At 37.2% G+C, this 21,551-nt stretch overlaps 1 protein-coding gene across 1 annotated transcript; it reads left to right on the forward strand.

Annotated features, from left to right (window-relative positions):
• The first annotated feature begins 309 nt into the window (after window positions 1–309).
• On the forward strand, window positions 310–2,090 carry LOC132785448 (protein distal antenna-related). Its single transcript, XM_060791556.1, has one exon. It carries the CDS (start codon window positions 461–463, stop codon window positions 1,712–1,714), a length of 1,254 nt encoding a protein of 417 aa, XP_060647539.1. The 5' UTR covers window positions 310–460; the 3' UTR covers window positions 1,715–2,090.
• The last annotated feature ends 19,461 nt before the right edge of the window (window positions 2,091–21,551 follow it).

Raw genomic sequence — 21,551 nt, forward strand, 5'->3', positions numbered from 1 at the left:
CTGAGTTTGCGCCAAGCGAATTCAAAGTGACAAGAGTAACAAGTTGTTGCTGCTTTGCTCTTGCATTGTTCTTATTTTACGCTCTCACCTTACACAGAGAGAGACAGCGAGAGTCAGAGAGCGAGCGGTTGTGGGGTGCGTGCGTTAGTATGTGTGAGCGCGAGAGTGAGAGTGAGTAAGTGGTTTGGCTGGCAGGCGGTTTTTGGAGTCGGCTCTCTTTTCGCCGCAATCGCCTTGAACTCGCTGTCGAAGCGATAAAGCTTCGATAGGACGACGTCCGCTGAAACCAAATCACATCCTTCTGTTAATCCGAAGAGTGCACAACACTTTGCCCGCAGTCGCAATCGCAATCGCAAATCGTAGGCGCATTCGCAATCGCAGTTCACACATTGTTGCTTTTCTTGGTGCGTAAACTTTGGCGATTCGCGCGACAGCAAATATAAATTGAACGAATCGCAAAATGGATATCTCAGCCTATCAGCACATGAACATTCGCATGAGCACACGGGGCAAGCGACCGTTGCGGAATCTAACGCCAAACGACAAAGTCCGTGCCATTCAACGCATTCATAATGGCGAGACGAAAGCAAGTGTATCCCGGGACATTGGTGTACCGGAGTCCACACTCCGTGGCTGGTGTAAAAATGAGCAAAAGTTACGGTTTATGTGCCGCCAATTGGGCAGCGACAATTTGGGCCAACAGCTGGCCACACACGGTCTCGATACACCGCCCGAAAAACGCGCCAAACTAGAGCTACAGCTGCTGCCACCAAAGTTCGCCACCATGCCAGGCTACGATGAGCTGGGCGGATTCAGCGGTCTGCCATTTCCAGCCATGGATTATAGTTCCCACAACGAAGCGCTGCTCGAGAAGTTCGCCTTGGTCGAGTTTCTCAAGCGCAACGGCCTTCACACCGAAGATGTTCGCTCTGCCGGCACAGATCCTGCCTCACCAGTGACCAACAACAGCGGTGGTTACTCCACCAACAACATGGTGCATCAGCTCAACCTCTTGGCACTCTTCAACTCCAAGTTGTCACCCAAGGTGGAGCACAACACAGCAACAACTCCAACAGCAGCTACCATTCCTAATCTCAATCTCAGTCTAAATCAAAAGACGTCGGACATTCAATCGGATGAGACCAAGAAATACAATTGTCCGCTGCTGAGTGTGAAGAATTGGGCCAAGGATCCAGCCAAATCCAGCCAGATGCCATTTGCCCAACCGCCGTACAGCAACGACAGCAACAACAACGACATCGAAGGCAGAGTCACCACAACATCGACACCCACTCCAGAGATTGTTCCATTAACTGTTCCAGTTCCACCGCAACTGCAAGATGCCGAAGCCCAAGCCCAGGGACAGGGTCAGGGAGCATTGTTGGATTGGTGCAAAATGTTCAGTGCGAGTCTGAACTTTTTTGCCTTCGCCGCGGCTGCGGCTTCAATGCATCCGGGAGCAGCAGGAGCAGCAACTGGAGCACCACTTGGCAGCGAGACAGATTTGCATGGCTTCAACGATGCCCTGCTTAAGCGCCTGAGTCCTTCGGTGCACAGCGAGTCCTCGAAAGAGAGCTACTACGACAGTGAGCCAGAAGATCTATCCGTGCGCTCGTGTGCCTCAAAGGTGTCGAGTCCGGCCAACAGCAGATCTCAGAGTCCGGATAAGAGCAGCACATCAAGCACATCGATTCACAGCGATGGCGAGCAATAGTCAATTCGAGAATCTCCTCACACATTGTAGATATTTGCATAAAAGTAAAATAACGAGTATTTTTCAAGTTTCAATTGCTCAAGTTTCGGGTCTTTTAAGCGTCGTCGTACATCAATAAACTCAACTAGATTTCTCAATCATAAAACCTATTTTAATCTGGCCAAGATAGCAAATTGCCGCCAAATAATTGAGTATACTACTCTTCAGATTTTAATCAAAGCAATAAGTATTCAAATAATAAACAACAATAACAATAACTAAAACTAAAACAAAAAAATGGAGAACAAACAACAAGCAACAATACTAATCACGTTTTAATGTCATACCTAACTATTAACAACCATCGTTGACTGTGTATAATTAAAACAAAAAAAAAGCCAAATGCAATAAAATTTAATTAAGTCGAAACAGTTCTAGTTGTATTTAAATAGCTAATAGCTTCAATTTTTGGCATATCTGTAAACTAATTTATTAGATTTGTTTCATTACGTTGTAAGAATTAAATATCATATTTGTAATTGTAAGTAATTTAATAATTAACTACAACTAATTAATAAACTAATGAGATGCAAATATACATTCATGCGAGTATAGTTCAAAATAATCAACAAACTGTTTTTATTACTTAATTGGTATTAACATTTATTTCAGTTCAGCGATTGAAATATTCCATTCTCAATATTTTCCGGCATTCTATATAGAATTTAGATGTTCCATAGAATTCCAAATTGTTCATAGTTTTTTTTTGTTTCTATAAAACTATTTGCAGATTTCTACCTTAGTTATTATGAATGGAATTTTATATCTTTCATTAACAAAATTTAAATATCATTTTCAACTTTAATATACGAGTCTTGTGAGCTTCAAAATTCATCATAAGAATATGAAAATATTAAAATCGAAGGTTTAGAAGGGATATCTTATGTTTGACAAGATTTTTTAGCCTCATTATAATAATTTGTGATTATTTTGTATTAAAGCAATAACACAGTCACTGTAATCAGTTGTGCAACTATTTCAATATGTGTGATACGCCATTAATCATTAACGAAGATATACCAAATTTGGAATGAAGTTAATTGTTTTCTTTTTTATAAGTTTATAGTTTCAATATTTGAGATAATACAGTAATTACACGTTTTTCTTTTAAATCGGAAGTAAGAATTATTGTTTTTCTTAATATATTTTTTTCGAATTTTTTATAATTATTTGTTTAATTCTAAGGCTTTTTGTTTAGTCTGTCTACAAATCAATGAATACCAAAAGCAGAAAGCCGTTGCAAGCAGTGTACTGCTTGTAAGGCGAAGGTCTTTTCTTGCAAGCAGTTCAAGGGCATGAAACCTTTGAAATGCAATTTCACTTTCCTGGTTTATTTTTAGCAATCCCGCGATCTTAGATATTAAAATATGTTACAGTAGCTTCAATGGTTTCTATAATTAGTAAATATACTTGGACCCATGATATTCAAATCTTGATAATTCCGATAGACGAACTTGCCCCGGTGCATGTCGAAGTTGCCTTCATTCGAATTATTGCGAGTTGGATGAAAACGGTGGCGGATGAAGTTGGCGATGACCGTGACACGTAAACAGGTTAAGATGGTTTTTTGGATAATGGGCTCATCTAGTGCATGGCAAAAAAAAAAAAGTCTAGGTATAAATTTGCCTGCAAGAATGTGCAGAAGTTGCAACGAAATTGTCTGCAGAGTGGCAGCATCGAAGTGGCAGCAACAGCAGTTGCCGAGCTGGATTCGAAGCTGGAGTTGGAGTTGAAGTTGGAGTCGAAGTCGAAGTCAGAGCCGCAGCCGCAGACGAATTATTGGTTCACCTTTTGGTAAAATTAAATATCGCGTGTTGGTAATTTCCGCTTGGCTTCTCGTTGCTGCTGTTGCTGCTGCCAACTCTGCTGCTGCCGCTGTTGTTGCTGCCAACGGTTGAAGTTGAAGTTGAAGCGAATTATTACGATGATTACGCGACTGACAATGCTCCCATGCATTCATGTCGTCCATCCGGCCATCCAGCCATCCAGCGATCGAAAGCAAGCGAGCTTTCTATGCATGCGTCGACCATCCATCCACATTGCATGCGAGCTGCTCGATCGTTGCTTTTGCTTGTGGACATCTTCGTGGCATTCTGGATGAGGATAAAATTACTTAAAAGCGAACCTCTGGGCATATCAATAGTATTGGCATCCAACCGCTGTCAATATTGTGACGCCTCGTAACCCGGCTGATCCGTAACCGATCACCAAAAAGGAATCATTATATTTAGGTGCACATTATGTGCACACACACACACAAGTACATTGAACGGGTACATATAAAGTTACATACATACATACATTGTAGTGGTAATTAAGTTGGCAAAAGACCAAAGGAAACGAATTTTATGTTTGTGGTGGTTCACAGTCATCAACAATTTGTGCTCTCATTCATATTACCATATGTGTAACAATGTGAGTGTGTGTCGAGACTCAATTTGTCTGACAAACTCGCAGCATATGATTGACAATTATAGCAGGTTAACCGATCGCATTGTCTCGATTCCGCAATGCAGCCACGTTTCGAACCAAACCGAACCGCCATCAACATCACCATCGCCATCCACTACACCACGCTCACCATCACCGCCACCGCCACCGCCACCGCAACTTTACCGGATGGCCCCCTGTAATTAAAGTTTGCGTGCCGACGGAATAAATGTTGCTGATATTGTTGCCATATGCACGTGTTGCACATATGTACAATTTACACAATATATACTTGTAAACTGAAACATTTATGTAAAGTATCTTTATAATTTAACAAGAATGTTGCCGTATTTTTAATATAAAAAAATATAATGATTTATTTACTTGTATTTATGTTAATTATTTGCATTCAGCATATGTCACAGTCTAATAATTTTAATATGCCTTCGTTTGCCACATTTGATACATTTATACAAAAATTTGTACATTCGATAGTTTTCAGATGCAATAATTTGTATTAATTTGCATTCTTTTATCATATTTTGTATACTCTAAATATAGTTGGTACATTTCATTTGCATTGGTATATCAAATCATTTAGTTTGGAAATGGTACATTGCTAAATTATTTAGCACAGTTTCGAACACATTTAACAATGCTTATTTATTTAGTAAATAATTTGCTATGTAGGTAATAACATTAAAAATGATTTGGTACCAATTATTGCAAACTTAAAATGCTTTTTAGTATATTATTGATTGGTACAATTGAATTAAGATGAGTTCGATTGGCGGAAAGAGCGCACAGATTAGGCTTATTTTATTAGTATTATACTTATACTTGTTATAAAATATCATATCGTAAATGAATAAATAAATAAGTCATAAAAATAACTCTTTCTTGCATAACCTAACTAACCTCTTTCCTACACTGATTACTATTGAGGCCTCCAGCAATTGTACATTAAACTCAACGACTTTCCAATAAATAATCTTTTATCAAATATTCACACTTAAGTGATTAAAGCTACTAGTTAATGTTTGAGCTTATGTGCTGTGTTTTGTTTTTGCTTGTATGTGAGTGAGTGCAAGGACTTTTATAGCCAATTTATTCTCGATCGCATCTCGATCGCGTTTGAATAATTGGCAGCAAAAGATACGTTTGCCACTTTTGAGCAGGCTCGACTGGCTCTCTTTCTGCGTTTTGCGTGTTGAATGGTTTTTCATTCTCTAGCATGCAGCAATTACAATCAGATTAGTTGCATGTCTCCTTTGCCCCGTCCTCTCCTCCATGCACCCCTGGGGCGCTTCTTTGATGCAAGCGTGAAATCGCGTTAAGAATGCGACGCGATGCTGAGGTTAATCGCTCATTAGTTTCTTCAAAGATGTTGTATGTTGCGCCTTTTGTGTCACTTATAATTTCAAGTAAATACAAATCCAGGCATTTAAATTTATTCAGCAGCAGCGTAATGGGCATAGTATAAAGCTGAGAACTCTTGACTGAAGAGTTCTTACTTATTATTTCTGATTTGTTTGTATTATATTCTATACTTATTAAAATCTAGGCTACATTTATGTCCTTTTATTGTGGGCATAAAAAATAAAAAAAAAACGAGAAGAGGAAACACAAAATTTGTAGACAGACAAAGAGTTTCGCACAATGTTGGACAAAAGTTTTCACAATCGTTCTACAAATTTATATACAAACGTACATACTCGTATACATAGTACGTATGTATTTATTTTTATTTTCTTCTTTCGTTTAACAACATGGAAATGGAAACGGGCATCTTTCGCAAATAATCACTTTTTTGTCTTTTGCTGGAATTGTGTTTTTGTTTTCATATTTCTTTTTCTAGTTCTCTCTGCTGTGTATTGCTCTATTACTTCTTTGTCCTTGCTAAACATCAAAGTCTATCTTTGGACCTTTGTCATCATGGTGTTTTCACACCCTGCGCCAAAAGCGTAACAAGTACGAATAATCCAACTCAACATAGCTCGACTAGCATTATGCTCTGCGAGGTAAAGGATTAAGAATATATTTATTAAAATCAATACAAGTGTTAATAGATACCAGTTTAAGATTTGCTCTCTACTAAGTTTAACAACTTATGCATTAAAATCGTTCTAACCACTTTTACAGTTCTATTAATTGTTGTACTTTTTTATAGATTCAGATATTAGGTGAAACTTTTAAGGTAAAAGAGTCGTGAGAAAGTTCTTCGACTACATTGGCACTAATCTCACCATAAAATGTTAATCTTATCTGAGCCAACAATGACATATTACTTGAGTGTCCTTTGTCAGAATGACACGACGCGTCTGGAAGTTTGGAGCTTATTAGAATAAAAGGGGCAAGCCTTTAAGGCAGGGGAACAGTGCTCTACGTTATCCTTGACAATCGACTCATACCAGCAAACACTAAATAAACCTTTGTTGAGTGGATTCTTGTAAAGAAATCATTTTGCTGCAAATCAAATGGATGTCATAAGAGGCAAAACTTAAGCATTATACATTTTAGAAGGTTGGCAAATTGTTTAAATGTTAAGAGTTTATCAGATAGTTGAATACTGTCCTCATAAGAAATGACAATGTTTGACTTGAGTACTGTTGTGAGTTGTAAAGATATTCGCATAACTCAATTACACCCTCTTGGAATGGGATTGAGAACAGGGTATAAAGAGCGTAAAACCAACGCGACAATGTTTTGTGTATGCAAACAAAACATTCTCATACTTATTTTAAAATATTCATTATAAAGCGCGCGTCACAAGGATGTTGTTGTCATGTGTAAGTAATACAAAAAAAACTAACCCTTCTTCCCTTCCCTTTCCCTTTTCTTATTCTTGGGGTGCACTTTCTCCAATGCATACAAAACCTTGGGTTGGTAAACAAAGGAGCAAAGGTCACTCTAACGTAGATTTCATCAACATTCGGCAAAAGCGTCAATGAATTTCTGATGTCCGGTCAGAGAATCCGTTAGCAGGACATCACAGTTGCCCATAACAAAATGTTTCGTGAGAAAAGGGGCTTATTATCTCCCAATCCTTCGCTTATTATTATTTCTCTGGTAATTTGTGTCCGGTTTGATAATGGAAAGACAAACATACTATGTGCGTTTGACGCTTGATAAATTAAGGCTCGATACCGGTTGTGTTTTTATTTTTTATTAGACTGTCACCGAAAGTGATTTGAAAAATTAGGTAGTCGGATCTGCAGGATATGAATTCTTAAGCAGTCATTTGCGTATACCAGCATCTAATCTTAACAAATGACCCAAAGTGCTGCTTCATCAGTGACGGCGCCAAACTGGTCTTCGGTATCAATCGGCCCATAACGGAATATCCTTTGAGAGTGTCCTGCGACTCTACCTTACAACAACATGTTTGTAACGGGATTTCAATTAGACGCTCTTTCTTATGCTGATCACTAATCGAGCAAGCAAGCAATATACATATAAATTAAGTATATGTAAGGATTTTACAATTTTCGTTTTGGTTAAAAACTTTTGAATACTGTTGCTACACAACGATTTGCTGATATATTTCAATGATTTCAAAAGGTGTTGGTTTATCATGCTTTATTATACTCTTCAGGTCCGTGTTTTCAGTGTCCTTATAAAGTAATGCAAATTTTGTATTACAAAATATATTCGTTTAAAAAGTTGATACACAAATATATAGTTATAACTAGTTTAAATATAAGTTATTGTCACATTAATAAATCGTTCTTTAGAGTTATGAAATATTGAAACCATGTATGATTATTGTCAACTTTTTCATCTACATCAAAAATTTCAGAGGTCAAATCCTTACAATAACCGATTGCTCCTTTAACATTACCAATTGCGGTAGTCAACTTTGATGATGAACTTTTTTAATCGTTGTTAATCTCCTGCCTTTTTCGGTCAATACAAATTGAATTGAATAATATACTTGCATTGTTATTATATATGCAGAGTAACTTCTTATTGTGGACATCTCTATTTAAGGGACCTCCTTTAGTCGGGCACTAATTTTAGTGAATTCTTTCTTACATACGAACTTTGACAGAAATTGATGGACTAAGAAAATAATAACAATTTTATAGATTACAATTTAAAAAAGGTTTAAGTACAATAAAAAATCTTGTGTGTATTCCTCATTGTTAGTTCCTACTTTCTTAGGCAATTACTTGATTTTGGTATAATTTATGCTAGGCATATTGAACGTACGTAGTATGTATAACAAGTTTGCGTATCTGCGTATAAATGTATGTTGTGTTTCGGTAAGACTAATTGTGAGTTTTTGGCAATAGTGGACATGAGAAGATTCATTAACTATTTTAATTGGTCCAGAGAGTGGCAAACGAAATGTGCTACGAATATAATGAAAAGTTTTTCATTTTGTTTAAAATGGTTTACGCTTTAACGGCCAGGTTGGTCCACAGCAATATACACGACTGTATGTTAGTGTGTGTGTGTGTGAGTTGGTCATTTATAATAGCTGTGAGCACATAAGCATATATAGTATATATGCTATATATTATGTATATTATGTATAGGGGTTTGTGTGTAAGTATATAGGATACAAATGTCAGAAAGAGGCCTAGTTTTGTGTCATGTGCGGAGGTGGCATTAAAAACAAACCCTTTTACTAAACTTGTTGTTAAACAAACTTGCGATGTCTATTTCAGCACTACACACACACACACACACACACACACACACTCGCATACACGCACACCTCATAACACAGATGGTGTCCCGGCTCCAAAGTGGACAGAATTTAACGTGCCACCGACTCGTTTAATAATTGCTCAGAGTGCGGTGCGATTTGGGTATGCGCGTTAGAAACTCGCTGGACCATCAGCCTTGTCGTTAGGCCTGTCAGCTCGACCCAAAACCGGACTGGTCCAGCAAAGGGGAAGTGGCAGGGGACTATGACCGGGACCGGACCGGACCGGCTCAGAATGGACTAGAGCATTTGCGAGCAGCTCAAATTTGTGATAGATGCGGTTTGTGGAGGCTGGACAAATGTTCGCGAGGTGTTTGTTGTGCACAGCACAGCACACGCACACCATTCCACCTCGACGACGGTCCGTTGTAACCCCAAAGTGTCCAGAAAAGGGATGAAACGGCTGAAAAATGCTTACGACTGGGTTTTTGGAAAATGTTATTACGAATATATTATGCGCATACACATACATATCAAACACATATATACATACATATATATATATATATTTGTATGTCTGTATGTAGTGCGTGAACTTTCATTAAAAATACATACATAGACACTTATGCCTATAAGTGTATGTACATTACATAAGTGTGCGTATATACAGCTGGAATAAATAAGTAGGTGTTTGTTGTAAATGAAAAGCGTGTATCATAAGATGCGTTGCTATGTATGTAAATATTTGTGCAGGTATGTACTACAAAGCACGCCGAGTATATTTATGTACGAATATGTGTGTACCCTTTACACACTCGTAAAACTGTAACAGTGGTCAACAGATTGGCAAAGGTTCGTTAAGCCCACGAACGCCAAATGTCCGTCCTGATAGAAGGTTATTCTGCGTCGCGATAGCGATGGAGATGGTCCTCGAAATGGAAATAGGAATGGGAATAGCGATGGTGATGGCGATGGCGATGGGGTTCAGCGGCGGGCAGGATATTATGTTTAGTTAAATCTAACTTTTCTCAAAATAGGGTTAGTAGTGTAATCAAAATGCCACAGTGAAGTAGTAAAATTTGACATAAATTTTACAGCTCACACGTGGCAGCGATTGATGCTGAGGTGATTCCCGCTGGACAACAGGTCACTACCGTGCTCTTTTCTGCTCTCTTCTTCTGCCATGTCCTGCCGTGGATGAATGTACTAGGATGGGCTTGGGTAATTACGAGTACATGAATTTTTGTTCATCTCAACACAACTCACTAACTCTGTAATGCGTATAAAGGGTTTGATTACAAACTTTTAAAGTCTTTGTCCAAACGTCCTTGCAAAATTTCATTTGGGAACATTGCCTTTACTTTTGAGTAAAATAAAATACATGTAAAAATATAGAAACACGAAAGGTTTATTTTTATATATTCATTAAAAGCGTTGCTCTGTTATACACATACATATATTGTAAATTTAGTATGAATTCTTGAATCTAAAATGTAGTTTTTGTATCTATTGGAGCGGTTCAATACAATAAAGTATACGATGAACTAATAAAATTGCTCATTACGTTATATAACAAATGAAATGCCTTCTTTAAAATAAACTGACTCTTACACAATATAAGAACAATTTAAATTTTTAGATATTTAATTCAATAAAGCTAAGAGTCTAGAATAGAAGTCGACTAATAGAATCCCACTAGACCATTAAACGTTTTCTTCTATTCCCTAATGAATTTCAGTTGAAAAAGAAGGTAAATATTTCAAATGCTCAATCATCTATTTTTTTATAAAGCTCCACTCATCTATTTTGTATAAAGCTTCAAGGTAAATTAACTTTATCGGACAGATTTTCAAAATTAGTTTTGGATGTAGGGTATTGTACACATTTTTAACTTGCTTGAAATAGAAGGTAACAACATTACTACAAAAGTATAATATATAACAGGTAGGAGGCATCATCGATTCCATTAAGTATATATGTATATGCCGCATGAACGACTTATTCTCAGCGACTATAACAGGATTTGTTATTATTGCGTGCAGTTCACCACTTCTGGCAACGCAAATTGAGAAAAATCATATAGCAAGTGTAATTTTTGATACATACAAATATAACTGAAGTCGTTATGATTCCTAAAAATATAGTATGGTTCTGATCAGGCAAACATTAAGGAATTTACATAAGAAATAGTTTAATATGGCAAAAAATGGCTGTAGCTTGACTCTGGTGTTTTTTTCAATTTGGAATTTAAAAGTATATTTTGAATGTAATTGTATATCGATATACCATATATAGTTTTCGGTATACTTTAGTATTTTTCGGTATGTTCATTTGGTATACTTTTAGAGTAATAGCGTATTGGTTTGCTTTTATTGAAATTGGGTTGGGACTTTGCTTTCTTTCTTGTTTTCAGCTAGTTTCTAGTTCTTGTTTCTAGTTTTTTAGCTATTGGGTTTTAAAATATTTTAGTTTAAGGTTACTAGTAATTATAAAATTTGTTGAATTCTTTATATTGCATTCTTAATATATGAAATTTATTTTCTTAATGAAATATCTTTGATTAATTAAATACTAGATATTATAAAAATGATTAACGTAAAGAAAAATATTGATAAAATATTATAAGATAAACTTACATAGTTATATGTATAACGTCTGCATTTTTTTTCCAGTTGAATTCAATGAATGATATTAACATAATTAAGTATTAATTCAGATTTATTATTCCTTACTTAATAATGTTGATCTCACAAACATATGATAGCTATCCAAATGTGGTTTCTAAAATGCTCCAGTATCCTTATGGAACTTTATTTGAATAGCTTCGTAGCAAATATATGTGTTTGAGTGGGTTTATGGTCTAAGAATCTCCAATAAACTTAATCTCTAAAATTTGCGTATAAGAATAAGAATAAAATCCTTTGACAGCAATCTCTCTCAAATTGTATTATTTTTTAAACAATGAAAATTTACATTGTCATAAAATACAAGTATCCGCAGTGTTCGCAGTATTATAGCCAATATAGTTCAAAGATTATTGAAGTTCAATAGTTTAAGAAACGTTTGCTATTCACGATTTATTCATCTGTAAAACCTTTTGAAAGAGAGGCCATAAGAGTTAGCAATTAATTGATGCCGATGACTGTGCCTAATTTTGATTATGTTGGTGATATTTAGAGACTATAAAATACAAATTATTGAATATTTACATGTGTGTAAGGAGTCGAATCTGGCTGCGAGCATTTCAATAATGTTTACTTTTGCGCTTGTTTGAAGACTTTTACAACTGCATCGGAGAGCTGGAAAGCTGTGCATAGAAATTCTTTATTTACTGACTTTCAAAACTTGCCGAATGACTGAAAAGTTTTCTTGACCTTGTAAACTTTGAGAGACTTACACGAAAAGAATTTAGCCAAACCTAGACGTTCGAAATAAGTTTTTCTCTCATTCTCATTTGGGTCGTTGAAGGCGAAACGCATTAAGAAGCGGTATATATATAACAAGATGTATATACATACATAGATAGGTGTGTATCAACAAGTGGGTCATTCTATTCAACTATTCAACTATACAAACTATATATATATCCATTTTATTTAAGTTCGTTTTTTATGTAGTAGCAAGCATTGATCAAATGCACTTTTTAGCATCGTTTGGAATTCGGTAGGGCTTCATTTAGGACTCCTTTACTCCTTAGCTCCCTTGACTTCCTGCCACTGCTCTTCAGAGTCAGAGTCAGAGTCAGAGTCAGATGCATATGTATCAGTTTCAGTGCTTTTGGCAGCTGTTGAATGGCCGCACTTTTTTTTCCATATTCAATGTGTGTGCCCCGGATGCTTCGTTGCCAAAGGTGTTGCATTCAAATCGCAGCGGCAAAAAATTCACTTTTCGAGTGTTTCGCGAAGCTAACAGAAAAAAGAACAAAAAACGAAAACAAGAAAAGAAAGCTGCCATGAATAACGGCATTTTTGGGTTAGCACGCATCAAAATTGCACCATATGGAAATTTAGTTGGCAACTGCCGTGATATCGTTGACGCCGAGCAATGGACGCAAAAAAGTGCAGCTGCGATGCGAGCGAAGGTCAATCAAGTGACTCCGTTTTTTTCGAGTGTGTGTGGCCAAGAGGCAGCAGCAGCAGCAACAGCAACAACAACAGCAGAATGGCAACTGCCAACTGCCAAATGCCTTTCACCAATGCGCCAAAATTGCGGTAAAACAAAAACTGCGGCCGTCACACAGCTCACTAAGCGCTGCGAGCCACGGGCATAAAAAAGCGCCGAACAACGTGCAGTCCAAGTGGACAGACGGACAGAAGGACGAGGCCGCGCCATTTAAGGGGATTAGGCAGTCAGTTGGAAACCGCTTGTTTGCCCAGTGGCATGCAGCTTGATGCACTTGACTCTTTTTTCAGCCGTTTCTGTTTCTGCATACACCGCTACCACCGTCGCCTTCTGCTTCACTACGTCTTTGGCTTGGCTCGGAGTGCAGCAGAAACAGCCAAAGCGCCACTGGCACATGTGGTCCACAGTCTTTAGTCCTGTGTTCAGCGTTCTGCGTCCTGCGTCCTGAATCGCGTTCGATGTGGCGTCATCGTCATGTGATACTGTCGCCGATTAGGCATGTATGGACGTGCAAAGTGCTTGTGATGTGTGTATTTTGGATGTTTGTTGCTTTTTGACACGACGACCACAGCGGCTAAAGGCGGAAAAAATAGTTTTTTTCAGCGTTTGCATTCCACGATTTTCGGACTTGACTGCAGGCATGTTTCTATTTGCCACAGCTTAACAGTTTAATTGGACAACATTGTTTTATAGGTCACAATGGAGATGCAGTCTGCACTTAGCAATCTAATATTTCATCGCTGGAGCTCTACTAAAACTATAATTAGTTTTGAAGATCTTTGATCCTTGATTTATTGAGAATAAACTAAGATGTACATGGGCTTAACTTCTTTTATTGTGTTCTTTTTAGTTGATCATTTTATAATACGAAATTTAACGAAATTTAACGTTATATAAAATTAACATTATAAAATAAAGAACTTAATAACGTAATTCGTATTACATTTGTTGGACTTTATTATATCTCTTATTGTCCGATCTTATAAGACTTTGTAGATGGCTATGATAAAACAAGGTGAATAAACAACAGCCATTCATGGAATAAATATTAACTTTATATAAGTTTAATTATTAGTATAAGCATACACATTTTAGATAGACACTTCAATCTATGTATATGGTTGATCAAAATAATCAACAAAAATTTAATTGTATATGGGTAATTCTCTGGTAAATGTCGCGTGCGACCAGCTTTTCAGTGACAAAAAAAAACATAAACTAAAACGATTTTAAAAACAAGTGAAGGTTATTCTTAAAGCTTTGGATTAGCACTATTTTTAGAGCTAAGATTGATTTTAGGAACTTGTTCTGTTTTACGATAAAATATATAAATTTGTTCATTTTTTGGTTTTACGTACGAATTTTTTCATTTTTGCAATTATCAGAACAGAAAACAAAATAGAAACAAAAATCCAAAACCATTCTTAGCTCTAATTAAAGTATTAATCTAGAGCTATCAAAATAACCTTTTTTTATTTTTAAAATTGTTTCCGGTTATGTTTTTTTGTTGTCACTGAAAAGCTGGTCGCACGCGACATCCCTCAGAGAATTGCCCATATGCTTCATACCTCAAACATCAGCTCAATATGAATATCAATCGAAAACGTTTTTGTTAAAACACGTCAATCCATTGGCTTAAATAACACTTTGCTTACATTACACATACTATAAACATACTTTAATATTCTGGTAGTTTGATTTCTAACAATTTCGAAACTGTTGAATACTTTCCTATATAAGCGAATATACATAAGTGGTACTCAAAATGTAACTTTATCTGAGTAATGAACTTGAAACCAAACATCAACAAATATATAATATATAATATATACAGCAGAATCCGGTTATAGCGACTTTTAAGGGAACGATGATTTTTCGCCGTTAAACCCGGAAGACGTACTAACCAAAAGGAGCAAAAAACAGTTTTATTTGTTTATTTTATGGTTGCCATGATCGTAATAGGGTTTCAAAATAAAACAAATTAATTGTTTAATCAAAACAAAAAATTTAAAAAATGCAATTCAATAATATGGTTTTTTCATAATAAGTCGTATAGATATATGCATAATTATAAGCATAAGCTATGGCGACTGCAAAAACTAACAGAGATAATGTATGTTAAGAACCTTCGTGTCGCTGTTACGCACACATATATTTCTCACAGCATCGTTTGATGTTTAAATGTTTTGGCATGATTTCACTGCATTTTTTTTACGTCGCAATATCCGGTTGAATTGTGAAAAATTTTGACGGTATAAGCGGTTTGTCACTAAAAGCGGAGACGTACTAAGCGGAGGCCCTCTCATATAAATTTTTATGGGGACCAACCAAGCTATCAAGTTATAACCGGATTCTACTGTAATTTGATGGATTAACTTTATTATTATACAATGTGCCGCTACCAATTGGGTAGAAGGGTATTATAACTTTGTGCCTGCCAAAAATGCATGTAACAGACAGAAGAAGGACTCTCCGAACCCATAAAGTATATATTCTTGATCAGCGTCAACAGTTGAGTCGATATAGCTTTTTCCGTCTGTCCGTATAAAGAGCTAGATCTAAGAGATGCAGACTTAAGTGTTTTCGACAACATTTGTTAAGTTTGCTGTGCAAACTTTGCACGTAGATCAAGTTTATTTAAATGTTTACCACGCTAGAGTCGAATTTTTTAATACAATAATAACTTAAGTATTTATGATTGCTGAAAATTCAGTTACGATCAGTTAGGAATTATATTTTAAGAAATATTTTGTATGGCATACTGAAATCGCGTGTAGTTGTTTTGGCTAAAAATTTGGTATATTTTGTACACTCGAAATAAAGCTTTGGGTATATTTTAGTATTTTTGTGGTATATTAATTCGGTTTATTTTTAAAATACATTTTTATTAAAACTGGATAGTGGGTATCTCACAGTCGAGCTAACTGGTCTGTAGAGTTATTTCTTGTTTTCCATTCAGTCAAGATTCCATTGATTGATGAGACGCGTTTTACGTGTTATATAAATTGATTTGCGATATGTAGCAACTGATAATTTAACTTATGTAATTTTAGTACATATGTATAGAAGTTAACTATTGAATAACTACAACGAGACTTTTGGTACAATTGTTTTTATGGCTAATACACGATATCACCATATCAATTTCCTGTTATTCTGGGCTTACTTTTATCAAAGGATGCATATGAGCCGAATACAAAGCTAAATAAATCAAATAAATTGTGTATACCTATACTATAACTTGAATTTTAATAATCGGTCTAATATGGGAGTTGTTTTTAGATACACTTTCAAGGATACTTTTATTGAATAGAGGTAGGAGTAGGTATTTTCATGATCCTCCAACCAACTTTATTTAGCTATTTTGTTATAAGAAAGGTTGCTTCAAGGAATGTTTCAAAGTGCGGTTGGAGACAATTTCAATTATTGGTTGCCTTCGCCATCTCAGTTCTGTGTTATTTTAGTGCAGATGCCTTGCGAGTAAATTGAGAGAGAAATTGCCAGACTCAGCGTAGGAGTATATATTTAATAAGGGAATCCATTGTAGGAGGTGTCTTGTTTTGCATATGGTTGTTCATCGAGGAGTTTCGGTCTCTCTTAGATGCGAGACGAATAATTGCTTGCGCTTTGGTGTGGAAGATAACTTGGAGCAGTTCTTGGCTAACGAAATGGAAGCCCGTCTTCAGCCAAGATGTCGGACTCAGGGTAGAGCTGTCCACTTGCAGGACGAACGATGTCCTGCCTTCATATAGGCGGCGGCTATATTCATGTGCGCGTATCGTGGGTATTTGAATTCTCCCAGTTTGGTATGTATTACAGATATGTGTATATATATATATTGAAATATGAAAGCGTACATATGTGTGTGCTTGTGTGTGTTGTTGTATGTGAGCTAGGTCCTGTCAAAACTAAAGCGCGCCGTTGCCAGAGACAGACATGCACAACTTTTGCTCCATACAATATCAGCAATTTCCTTCGTTAGTCATTCGTTTCCTTCGTCTGCCTTGTGTGTTGTTATGGCTCCCAATGTCCATCTAGGACGAGAACTAGGACGAGCAGAGCATGAGCTGACGTCCAAGCTGAGGCTGAAGCTGAGGTTCTGGTTCTGGTTGAGGTTGAGGCTGAGGCTAGTCTTTCTACTTTGATGTAGATGTGGAGACCTCCGAGTTCAATGCCTAGGACCGCATCGCATCGCATAGCAGAGAACTGGACTCGACTCGACTCGACTCGACTGGAGCGAAGAGAATAGCACAAGCAAGCGACGTTTGGACATGTGGACATGTGGACAGCTGGACATGTGGACGTCTCTGGACAAGAGTACAAGAGGACATATCGCCAGCAGACGGCGACCCACGTATATTTCTTCTCCCCCTCCCCGCATATCTCACTCTGTTATAACTTCTATACGGTCGAGACTCATGCACACTTAGCCATCGCCATCGCCATCGCCATGGCCATCGCTATGTTACGAGTAGTAGCCAAACGTTTGGCCATGCTAGGTAGAGTCACACATGGACACATAATGTAAATGTCCGCAATTTCTTTTTGGGCATCTCTTGCTGCTGTTGCTTTTGCTGCTGTTGCCGTCAACGTTCTTGCCATTTAGCTTGAATGCGAATCCCTTTCGCCTCGTGCGTCGCCTTACTCTTGACTCCACACACATACACACACACATATGAATCTAGAAGCAACTTGCGGCCCAGCGCAGATTGCTTCTGCCATCGTCGTCGTAGTCGTAGTCGTCGTCGTCGTCGTTGCTGTCGCCATCGCCACGTTTCCATCATAGCACCCAACCACCTGGCGCCAGGGGCGAGTCGATCGATAATTTCCATAGTTGACCACTGCTGTGTATGCGAATTTTGAAGCGGACATCTGCACAAATACAAGCAAACCTACAGAATCACCCTCTCTACCAACTACACACACACACGTACAATACACACACACATGGACACACACTAAGCATTTACTCTTAGAAGCAACGACGACGACGACGACGACACACGAAAACGTTGCTGTGGCTGAGGCTGAAGCTGAATCAAGCATCGAAAGCAGCAGCAGCAACAGCAGCTTCCACATCCACATCTACAACATTCACATGCACATCCATATAACGAGAGTGGTTTGAGGGGGGAAGCAGAGGGGGAGGGCAACACGATGGTCAGTGCCCACAATAAGTAAGGGTCTGCCATGAAGATAAAACGAAGACCAAGGAACGAACTGTTTCTGCAAAATGTTGTTTGCATACTACTTGCGACATGTGAAAAGGATAAGAGTGAGTCTCTCTCTATATGTATATGTGTATGTGTGTGAGCTAAATGTGTGTTAGTGCCATATAGCGGACGATGCCGCAAATAGTACGTGAGTGGGAGTTCGGCGCGATTGGGGACCGCCGGACTCGTTGTGGGCAGTTTGCCACGGACTGACGTGGAATTGTGACTCGACTCGGGTGTGAGCTTGGGCTTGGTCTTCTGCTTCTACTGCTGCTGTTTCTGTTTCTGCTGCTGCTGCTGCTTGGGTTTTCGGCTTGGGCGTGGGCGGGACGAAGGCGAGGGCTGAGCATGGGGTTCTGGTCAAGCAACGCGCAACGTTGCCTGGGACTGAGACGGGACAGACGACGACTTGATGGTTAGCTTGGCCATGGCTATAGCAAATGGAAAGTGGAGTGGGGAAAGGGGATAGAACGGAGAGGGGGAGCGTGGGAGGGGAGGGTGGAATGTCCAGGCAACGGGCAACATCTCTCGAGCTGATGCTGCGTCGTGGGAGCAAACTGGTAGATGGAGGTAAAGATGTGCGCTAGGCGATTGTAAAATTTCACATTTTAGAGAATTAGACGTTTTCTCGAAAGCAAACATACACATATGTAGCGTGTGAGTGTATGAGTGTGTGTGTGAGTGTAGGTATACACACACCGGACAGCTTGTAAGCTCACACACACACACACACACACACACACACACACACACACACACACTCGCACATACGCGTTCTTAAATGTATAGATATATTTTACTTATATACAAATGTATGGAGGGTATGGTATATGAACACATACATAGCGTACACTCGTACGTATACTTGATATGTACATACGCAAGATGAAATTTTTGTATATAGGCAAATTCTGCTGTTGTGTTTTTTTATGTGTAAGCGAAAGCCAAAGAAGTGGATGTTTAAGCAAAATTTTGATATTTTTGGGCATTTTGCATATTTACGATGTGAGCGCAGTCCGCAGTCAGAGTTCCGTCCAAACGAAGTTTGCTCCAAGTTTTCTCTTCTCAGTCAAGCTAATGAAATGTCATGTTGTATTTTAGATACAAGCATCGAACACACGAATACTTGTCATTCGATATGCTACACCCTAATTAGACATATTATTGTATGATACGTATTCCAATCCATAGCTATAAAAATGCTTTAAAGTAAGAATGCGCCAAGTTGAGTGTAGCTAAACAAAACTGTATTAAGTATACGTATACATAAATCAAGTAGAAGGAATAATTACTTAATAAACACTATATTTAAATGATTTACTTTGCATATCGTAAAAGGAATCGGCAAACTATCCATTAACATAACAGTAGATAGCAATAATACCAATGACTTATAAAAACGTGCAGATGAAAATTAAACAACAGATAAACATTTGAAAACAAATAGATAATATTTTTGAAAATACTATATATTTTATGTTTATGTTAAAATAACTGTTACAAACAAGAATACATAAGTATTGACATTTAATAATCTTTTGGACAAACGCATTTCAATTTAAATCACATATGTATGTATAAACAAATTTTATAGTTTCAAAAAGAAGTTCTTAAACTTAATTACTATTTACAACGCAATCATGCTGCCTGAAGAAGTATTTAATTTTTAATATATAAATTAAATTTGATTGCTATAATGAAACGATTGTAGAAAATAAGAAAAATAAAAGTATTTCACTCTTTTCAAATTTGATAATAATCATAGCACGTCATATGCATAGGAACTATGTATAAAAATATAATTTAATCAAATCTAAGAGCTTATTGACGAAATTTCATTGTCATTGGAGCAGCATAATAAGCTGATAAATGAATTCAGAACTGAATGAATTCAATACCTTACAAATAAATATCACTACGCGTAGTTTTTGTAAACCTATTTCTATTACTCTAATATGTGACAACAAAGATGCAGCGCTAGCACCATTTAGCGTGCAGAGCCGACGGCGATTAGAATAATTTCTATTCAATGAAAAAATATGTTTGCTCATTGAGGTCAACAATTGAAAACTTTCGATTAAAGCCTTCCTATGTTATAGAATATATAGAATAAAAGTCTGAAATTGTACTTGCATGCAAATGTATCTTTTTCTCAGCTGTGCTTTAAGAGTACGTTTCACCTCATTATTATGCATATTGTAATCAATTGTTTTTCGCACAATCGGACGTCAAATGTGAACATGACATACATATGTATACTTGGGGATAATTATATGCAAAGTGTACTCAAGTTCAAGGTTATGTTTATTATGTGGCTTCCCCCCGTACATATTTACATACATACATCTGCAGTTAAGTACATAGGCAGTGCATTAGTCAAAGTAACATATCTGCTTACATTCAGCACACATACTTAAGTACATATGTTTGAAGACACACGCACATACACATATACAAATGCATGCACAATGTGCAGTTGCAATCGGAATGAGCTCATTATAATTAAATAGGCAATAGGTTGACGTTGCCCTAATTTGTGCAGATATGTGTGTGTCTATGTGTGTGTGTGTGTGTTTGAGTGTTTGGCTGTTGAGTATTTATGAGCTGGCGTCAACAGACACGTGCACATTAATAAGCATACATACATACATAATTATTGTCATAATTATTATTATAATGATGCTCACACACACACTCGTCTAGCCTGAAATGGCAGCCACATAGTGCACATTACGATTTTGCATATATGTATGTACATATTTATGCACATATCTATACATACATGTATGTACATAAGCATGTGCAACTGTGTTTACATTATTAAGCATATACTTAACTGGAGTATGTACTTATTTATGCGCAAATAAGTACTAAGTGCGTGTGACATTGCAGCGGTGCGAGTGACCTCTAACCCCTAACCTCTAACCTCTATGTGAAGCTTCATTTCACTGTGTAGGCATTCCGCATATAGAGGTCAATGTCGTATTTAAATCATCCTTCAACACTTGAGCTACTTAATTATATGCCTGCCGTCTTGGCTGCGTTTCACTTTTATTCGTATTTGATAACTGCATTCATTTGTTTTATCTTTTTCTTCTTAACATAACAGAATAATGTTGCGTTATCGATGGTCACTTAACATAACAGAGATCAGTGTACAGAATTGGCTTGGCATGCGTTTACATTTAACAGTTTAACAAATCGCGTTCACTGTTATTACATTTAGTACATTTAAACTAGGTTCGGTACATTTTATTGGTACAGTGAATTACTTGTACATTCTTGTTTGACTGGGTAGGGTACTTTTGAAGCCCTGTGGTATGTATGTATGTATGTAAGTAAGTCTTTATGTACGTAAGTAAGTGCTATAATTAGAAGA

The sequence above is a fragment of the Drosophila nasuta genome, chromosome 2R (genome assembly GCF_023558535.2).
Source record: "Drosophila nasuta strain 15112-1781.00 chromosome 2R, ASM2355853v1, whole genome shotgun sequence".
Classification (NCBI taxonomy): domain Eukaryota; kingdom Metazoa; phylum Arthropoda; class Insecta; order Diptera; family Drosophilidae; genus Drosophila; species Drosophila nasuta.